The sequence below is a fragment of the Rhagoletis zephyria genome, unplaced genomic scaffold (genome assembly GCF_001687245.7).
Source record: "Rhagoletis zephyria isolate East Lansing unplaced genomic scaffold, Rhagoletis_zephyria_1.1 Rzeph_scaffold_02258, whole genome shotgun sequence".
Classification (NCBI taxonomy): domain Eukaryota; kingdom Metazoa; phylum Arthropoda; class Insecta; order Diptera; family Tephritidae; genus Rhagoletis; species Rhagoletis zephyria.
Genome location: NW_016159342.1, coordinates 49,974 through 58,387, shown reverse-complemented (window position 1 = coordinate 58,387; position 8,414 = coordinate 49,974). Strand labels below are relative to the sequence as shown.

The 8,414-nt window shown below is 41.8% G+C and overlaps 2 protein-coding genes across 2 annotated transcripts; one reads left to right on the top strand and one right to left on the bottom strand.

Annotated features, from left to right (window-relative positions):
- Positions 1-454: 454 nt before the first annotated feature.
- Positions 455-2,114, top strand: LOC108366407 (uncharacterized). The gene is made up of 2 exons (XM_017620812.1): positions 455-944; positions 1,352-2,114. The coding sequence occupies exons 1-2, from the start codon at positions 498-500 to the stop codon at positions 1,802-1,804; spliced, it is 900 nt and encodes a 299-aa protein (XP_017476301.1). The 5' UTR covers positions 455-497; the 3' UTR covers positions 1,805-2,114.
- Positions 940-2,777, bottom strand: LOC108366408 (uncharacterized). Its single transcript, XM_017620814.1, has 2 exons — positions 2,238-2,777; positions 940-1,297 (listed from the first exon to the last, which is right to left on the bottom strand). The coding sequence occupies exons 1-2, from the start codon at positions 2,571-2,573 to the stop codon at positions 1,052-1,054; spliced, it is 582 nt and encodes a 193-aa protein (XP_017476303.1). The 5' UTR covers positions 2,574-2,777; the 3' UTR covers positions 940-1,051.
- Positions 2,778-8,414: the final 5,637 nt, after the last annotated feature.

Here is an 8,414-nt window from a genome sequence, read left to right as displayed (position 1 = left end):
GTGGCGGCGCCCTTATATACCTGCGCTGGCACTTATGGCAACTCTAGAACATTCTGAAGTTTATCGCTCATTCTCTTTCTCTCGCTGTTCGCAGTGTTCATCCAACTTGACGTTTCTCTTTGTGGAACATTCTACGTCATTCTTCGAACATTCTGCCTATTTCTCGTTGTTCGCTTTGTGTTGCCGCAGTATTCGCCACAGTATTGTTTTTGGTTTTCTAATCTCTTAGTATATTTAGTTTATAAGTAAGTGAGTCTCCGACCTTGCTCTTCGCGGGATTTCAGCGTGTTGGAGTTTCAAGAAGGAAAACCGCTCACTATAAATACGACAAGAATTCTCAAATTATCAGTATAACCTGGCATCTTCATGGGTCTCTAAAAGAAGACTTGCCATTTCTTCTATTTTGATGCCATCTGGTATCTCTAAGCAAAAAAAAAAATCCCTATTTACATGAGGCGATTTTAGTTGAACGCAAATTGTTTGTTTTGATTTTTGAGATGAATTTAAATCCCGAAATTTTGCAAATTGGCATAGAAATAGTGAGCGCAGCAATAATAAAAGAGTTGCTTACGAACCTAAAAAGAAAATGCAAAAGAAAGAAACGCAAATGGATCGGCCGCCGTGAAGCCCTAGGTGCATCTAGCAATTTGTATAGGGAATTGGAGCACGAAGATGCGGATTTTTTCAAATTATGCTTACGCATGACAACTCAACAATTTGACTTTTTATTGGAAAAAGTGGCCCCACTAATTCAAAAGCAGGACACTATTATGCGTGAGGCTCTAACGCCAAGAATTAAATTGTTAATGGCCTTAAAGTTCTTGGCTACAGGCGACAATTATTTGAGCCTCTCTGAGGCTTTTAGGGTATCCAGGAGCTCTATATGTGTGCTACTGAAGGACGTTCTGGATGCGATATATGAAGTTTTGGAAGAATATATCCAGGTAAATCTACGGGTACGGGTTAGTTACTTGTACAACGATTTCTGTTTGCTGGGCCCAAACGCGTGACCCGAATCAAAAAGATTTTACTCACACTTGTAGACAAAGGTCTATGCTTTATGTAAAAAATAATAACTTAATATATTTGTGGACTGATTTGCTATATGGCTTCCAAATACCTCAAACTCATCAGGCATTTTGGAGTGAGATATGTTCTCCAATTTATTTACCGCCTGCAAAATGGGCTCCATATCCTGCGATTTGGACTTAACAGGTGTGACCTTTTTAGGCCTTCTCACTTGTGATCCTGATGGGTGATCATCAAAAAATCCTGCCTCACTTTCTCTGCTTTCCACCTACAATAAAAAAATTAAAAATTTAAATATAATAATATAATGTTTTAATTTAAGGTTCCTAGTACAATAGAACAATGGTCAAAAGTACAACAAGATTTTAAAAATAACTGGCAGTTCCCCTTCTGTTGCGGCGCTCTCGACGGGAAGCACGTAGTGATTGAGAATCCACCGCATGGATCATGGGATTTTTACAACTACAAAGGCACTTACAGCGTTGTGTTATTTGCCATCGTCGATGCACATTACCGCTTTTTGTACATAGATGTCGGTACAAATGGCCGTATGAATGATGCAAGCATTTTTAAAAAATCTAAATTTTGTAAATCGCTTCAAGAAGATGAGTTGGGTTTACCAAATAAAGGGGTTTTTATTGGTGATGATGCCTTCCCTTTAACAACCAGAATTTTGAAGCCTTATTCCAGGCATGACGCACTTTCTCGCAAGGAGAAAATTTTTCATTATAGACTGTCGCGAGCTAGGCGTATTGTGGAAAACGCGTTGGCATAATGGCGTCTCGCTTCAGGATATTTCGAAAGCCCATATCGGTGTCACTAGATAAAACGGACTCCATTATAAAAACGGCATGCGTTCTTCATAACTGGCTTCGAACAAGTAATATGAGTGCAGCTGGTTTAGTCGATGAAGAAGACACAACCACTGGAACAATTCGCCAAGGAAGTTGGAGGCGCATTCCATCAGGTGCCTTACTAGAAGTGAACACGCAACTTTGTTCGAATAACTACACCAAAAATGCAAAGGAGCTGCGCGACAAGTTCGCAAATTATTTTGTCGGCTCTGGAGCAGTTGCTTGGCAGGACAAAATGGTCCCTTGAACAATTTTTTTTTATGTACAAATACTATATATTTTTTCACATTAAAATGTTGTTTTGAAAAACCAACTTTAGTTTTTAGATTTTATTAAAATACAAAAAACCGTTACCATGTTGGTTTCCGTGGCCCTTCCTTCGCCTACAGGTTTTAAAAACCGTTCCGCCACCTGAAACCAAGACACCTTCGGTATGTACACGTCATCGGTACCAGCACCACTCTTCTTCGAGGACGCTATTTTGGCTGCCTCCCTAGAGTACATGATTCGCACACTTTTTATTTTTGTTTTCAGCTCACTAATAGAAAGATGCAGCTGCAATTCTGAAATCATCGCATTTAGTGCAGCTGTCCGAAACGAGTGGTTTCTGTACAGCTTGTTCCGGGGATCCCACAAACATGGGTGCTGCTCGTAGCACTCCAAAAACTTTATTATGTCAATTTTATTCATTTTTTAATAATCACACTTGAAAAGAAATGGTTTTGTGTATTTAAAGTTGTGTTCCTGTACTTTTCGACCAAAATCATGTTTAAATGCAAATCTGCGCGTAAGGGAACAAACCCACACAGGGTTGCACGTAAAAAAAGTTGAACGGGCTCAATGTTGGCTGGCGACCAACTTTTTTGAAAGCGATTAGTCGAAAGGCCGTTTACACCAGGCGATTGTTGTTTTCAACTAAAAATCGTCTGAAAAATCGCCTCATGTAAATTCCCTATTAGAGCGAGAAGTTGCCAACTGATAACACCTGTATTATTGCATCATGGGTTAGGTTGATGTGTTTATGTGTTGGTGTTGGTGTGCCGTGGAGGTGGTCCGGTTTACGTAGCATGGGGCCACGTACGACGGATGCGAACAACGTTTGAAGGATTTCGCCAACCTAAACGGGGTTAGATCACCGAAACATATAGATTTACGTTCTTTGAATAAAGAAATAAAATTCGCATCGCCGTTTGCAAACAAAATTAACGCTATATTTTACAAATTGCACTTGTTATATGCATAAAACCGCAAAATCCGTCGGAAAAAAATTCATTAAAAATTAACGCGATTTTTTAGCCGCTTCAAACTTGATATTGTTTCACTAGAATTAAAAAACCGATCTATCTGCGTACTCAAAAATCTGCGCAGACTAAAAGGGTTAAATTTTGAAGAAAATTCGTTGAATTTTTCTAAGTTCTGTACAAGATTTGAAAGTTTGACTTCATGTGGTTTTAATTAAAGCCTGAACCATATTTTTATAAAAAAAATAAAAAAATTTAACTAGAAAAACATTGCAAATATTAAAAAAAAACACCAATCACTCACTTTTGATTGCTAGTGTATCTCAAGCAGAGATCGAAAATAACCGTCACCAAGTGTCTCGTATAGTGTTTACCACTGAACACTCATCTCTCAAGCAAAGATTGTTTCTCACCGTGGCAAGTCACCCGGTGCGATCTTTTTGTGTTTTCCGTTGTGGGTTATGCATCAACTGCTAAAATTTCCCTTGGGCAAAAACACTTCGGCAGGGACTTTTATTTTTAAGTGTCTTAATTTGTGGGTTATTATAGAACTGAAAAATATAACTGGGCGTAATAAGTGGAAGCAAACCCAGCAAAAAATGCGACTAATCCGGGATGACTCCGGGAGAAATCGCAAAGGAACATGCGACTAATACCACTTTTGATCTCTTTATATGGAATGAACTGTTCGCTTTTGTTCGAGCATGTCCTATAAAGAGACTAATTGTTCCCCTTTATACCCGAACGGGTACAAATAGCGACTAGTCACTTTAAAAAAATTTAAATTAAAATTTGCGCCAGCCGCGATTCGAACCGAGGTGCTCAGGTTTGTTAAGCGAATACTCTCTCTATGTGCCAACGACGCACATGAAATTTCATTGACTAAGTGCATACATATCATTAAATCGTTAATAGTACCCGTTAGAGATGAGTCGGGGACTAATTGATCTCCAATTATACCCGTAAGGGATGAGTCGAGACTAATTGATCCCCATTAGTACCCGTATGAGACTAGTTGCGACTAATTAATGCCCAATTGTACCCGATTCAGAGTAATCTCCGAGATTACTCTCTATCGGGTACAGTTGGGCATTAATTAGTCGCAACTAGTCTCATACGGGTACTAATGGAGATCAATTAGTCTCGACTCATCCCTTGCGGGTACCATTGTATGCAGTATACAAAACTTCAAAATTTTTACAAAAAAAGTTTCTTTTTTTAAAAGAATTTATGACCAACTGAAAGGTAATTAAATTTCCTTTATTTTAATATGTGTAACCATTCATGATTCTCAAAAATTTTGTGTTAAACAAGTCTTGGCTAACAACTTTGTATTTAACACTCGCATATGGCAGTACACAAAACTTTAAAATTTTTATAACAAAAGTGAATTTATTTAAAACAATTTATATCTAGAAGAAAAATAATAGGACTACCTTTACTGTAATTAGCATTAACAACAAGAATTTTCAACCATTTACCCAAAAAAAAGCCTTGGCTTACAACTTTGTGAACTACGTACATGTATTCTGCACTCTCACAAGGCCGTTCACAAAACATAGAAATTTTTGTAAAAAAAGTTAATTTTTTTGAAAGAATTTGTAACAAACAGAAAAGTAATTAAATTACCTTTCTTCTACTTAGCATTAACAACAAGAATTTTTAACCATTTACAAAAAAAAANATTTTTATAACAAAAGTGAATTTATTTAAAACAATTTATATCTAGAAGAAAAATAATAGGACTACCTTTACTGTAATTAGCATTAACAACAAGAATTTTCAACCATTTACCCAAAAAAAAGCCTTGGCTTACAACTTTGTGAACTACGTACATGTATTCTGCACTCTCACAAGGCCGTTCACAAAACATAGAAATTATTGTAAAAAAAGTTAATTTTTTTGAAAGAATTTGTAACAAACAGAAAAGTAATTAAATTACCTTTCTTCTACTTAGCATTAACAACAAGATTAATTCATTTCAATAGTCCAAAAATCTCGAAATAGTTCAAAAATCCCGAAGTGGTCCCGAAGATTCCGATAATCACAAAGTCTGGAAAATCATGGATTAGTCCCGAGGATCCGAAAATCCCAAAGTAGTCTCGAAAATCCCGAAACAGTCCAAAAGTCCCGAAGTATTGCCGAATGTTCCGATAATCCCGAAGAAGTCTCGAAAATCCCGGATTGGTCCCGAGGATCCCAAAGTAGTCTCGAAAATCCCGAAGTAGTCCCGAAGATTCCGAAAATCCCGACGAAGTCTCGAAAATTCCAAATTGGTTCCGCGGATCCCAAAGTAGTCTCGAAAATCCCGAAATACTCAAAAAATACCGAAACAGTCCGAAAACCTCGAAGTACTCCCGAGGATTCCGAAAATCCTCAAGAAGTCTCGAAAACCCGAATCAGTCCCAAAAATCACGAAGATTTTCGTTGAACTGGAAGTTGGAAGATAATTGAATATCTTATTTGCGTTGCATCACAAAAGTATTATTTACAAATCAAATAAAAAATTTGTATATCTTATTTTGTTGACAAATCGAATCACAAATAAATTTTATTTTTTATTTGGTCAACAAACCAAATCACAAATCAAATATATTTCTTAATTGATAGCGGATTTTAAATCAATAAGGATTTAAAAGCACGCAACCCTGCCACCGCATGACCATGACGTTGTTATATCTCTCTCTCTCTCTATCAACAGCAAATTTGATATGTTTCTACGCACTTCTACGGTACCCTGCGTACACGTTCGTGGGTAACCGCGCTCTAACACTTACTTTTCCTACGACCTAAACGGGGTTAGATCGCCGAAACAACAGCCCTTGGTCGGGTAAAACCCGAGTCATTCCGGTACGTAGAACCGGCTGTCGTGTGAATGTTTACCCCGTTTAGGTCGGCGAAGTATCTCAGAAGTTGTTCGTCCATAGGGCTACATTCGCTACGTTTTCTCCTACTCAGGGCTGGCATCGAGTCAAACCCAGGGCCAGAAACCTACACCTGCTGTGTATGCCAGAGACGACTATACCATAACTCCACCTCTGTCAAGTGCAATGCTTGCGAGGGGTGGTGTCACCTCAGAGTCTGCTCAGGACTACGGACACATCGGCAGTGGACCACGTAGTATGTGGCCCCCTGCTGCTCAAACAGAGCAGCCTCCACGGCAAACCTCAGTCCACCAGAGCAGCCTCACACAGTCACCACAGCATAACAACATAATAACACCACAGACCATACCACAGCCACGACAGACCAAAGAACACACACAGCCGCACCACCACCCAGACGCCGCCGCCAACAACTCCTGGTTCCTCCTACAATCTGCACGGTATGTCAGACCAGGATATTCCGTAATGTCACATCAGTCAAGTGCAACACCTGCCTTGGCTGGTGCCACTTTAGGGCATGCTCAGGTCTGCGTACCATGCGAGACTGGACGAGGAACTTCGAAGGCCCGTGTTGCGCTGCTCGGTCGCAGACCCCAACTGCGACGCCTCCCGCCACCACCACAGGGCGGCAACCATCACAGCAGCGCACACAGCCAACGGCAGTAAGAACACACACATCCCTTACACCCCACATCACAACACGTCTCCCGAACCACATGAAGCTCCTTCAATTTAACTGTAACGGGCTACAGAGCAAGATTGAGGAGATAACCGTCTTTATGTGTCGGCATGGTATATTGATAGCTGCGGTCCAAGAGACGAAGTTGCACAGCAATTCAACATTTTTGTATTGTGCCGGGTACAACGTGCACCGTCGAGATCGCGAGCGAGATAATGGTGGTGGCTTAGCGTTTATCACGCACCACACAGTATCGTCTTATCGAAGCAGACATCGACCGCAGGGATACCACCCTAGAATGTCAGGGCATTGCTATCCGGTCAGGCGATGTCGAGCTCGAAATATTTAACATATACATACCCCCTGTCACCTGCTGCCCGGCAGGATATCACCCTGATATAGGTGATTTTAATGCGCATCACGATCTTTGGCATTCAAGCCTGTCAAACGATCGTAGGGGAACAGAATTGGCTGAGCAGATAGACGATTCGACATTCTGCACAATGAACGACGACGCACCCACCAGAATTATGGGTAACTGCAGCAGCTCGCCAGACATCACCATAGTCAGCGCTGGTCTGATAAACAGCATAACATGCGACCTATGCTGACTTTAGCATCAGACCATCTACCCATAGTCATCTCGATAGATAAACCAACCGACTTTGCCTCCGCTAAACACCGGACCTATATCAACTTCTCTAAAGCTGATTGGAAAGGTTACGCGGAGTTTACTGAAAACACCTTCACTGCGCTTCCCACACCAACCGACGTCCATCTCGGTGAACGTAAGTTCCGCAGGGCTGTCACTGCTGCTGCAGCTCGCTTCATACCGGCAGGATGTATAACGGACCCACGTCCAAACTTCCCTGCCGAAGCGGCTGTTCTAGCCGATGAGCGCGACAGCCTTCGTCAGGCCGATCACGAAGATCCCCGTATTAGGGATCTCAACGCGGAGATTCGGCAACTAGTAAACGTACATAAGCGGAAGAAGTGGGAGGAACATCTGAAGACCTGTAACTTCGCCTCTGGTGTGAGTAAGCTTTGGTCAACCGTGAGGTCACTGTCCAATCCGACGAAGCACGACGACAGAGTCGAAATTTCTTTCGGCGACCATGCTTCGTCGGACCCGGAGCGATGCGCGAGCTATTTTAGCCGGCAGTTCATACTGCATCCTCCGGTGGACAAAGCCAAGCGTCGAGTGACCAGAAGGCTGGACAAACTGCCAACAACTTGTGCCCCCCTTGCTTTCACTTGCGGTGAAGTTCAGGTGGCCATCGGGAAGGCGAAAGCCTCCAAAGCCATGGGTCCCGACGGAATATGCATGCTGATGCTGAAAAATTTGGGTCCTGCGAGGGTAGCGTACCTAACGGAGGTCCTCAACTTGTCAATGGCCACTCTCATCATCCCAGACATCTGGAAGGTGGGGAGAGTGGTCCCACTGCTCAAACCGGGGAAACCTGCGTTATCGTCCGATAACACTCTTTCCCCGGTAGCGAAGACACTCGAGGCCTTGCTACTCCCGTACTTCACAAACCACTTGACCCCAGCGAAGCATCAGCATGGTTTCCGTAAAGTGCACAGTACAATAACAGCACTTAACGCCATAAACACTCAGATAACTCGTGGCCTTAACCGAAACCGTCCTTGTGAGAGAACGATTCTAGTAGCGTTGGACTTGTCAAAGGCGTTTGACACCGTCTGCCATTCCACGCTACTAGAAGAT

What these genes read in the sequence shown, in the direction of transcription:
- LOC108366408 (XM_017620814.1), bottom strand. Translation starts at nt 2,573, where the DNA reads ATGAATAAAATTGACATAATAAAGTTTTTGGAGTGCTACGAGCAGCAC. An exon ending in GGGCCACGGAAACCAACATG is followed by an intron (nt 1,298 to 2,237) that starts GTAACGGTTTTT and finishes TTTTTATTGTAG; the next exon opens with GTGGAAAGCAGAGAAAGTGA.
- LOC108366407 (XM_017620812.1), top strand. Translation starts at nt 498, where the DNA reads ATGAATTTAAATCCCGAAATTTTGCAAATTGGCATAGAAATAGTGAGC. An exon ending in TTTTGGAAGAATATATCCAG is followed by an intron (nt 945 to 1,351) that starts GTAAATCTACGG and finishes TTTTAATTTAAG; the next exon opens with GTTCCTAGTACAATAGAACA.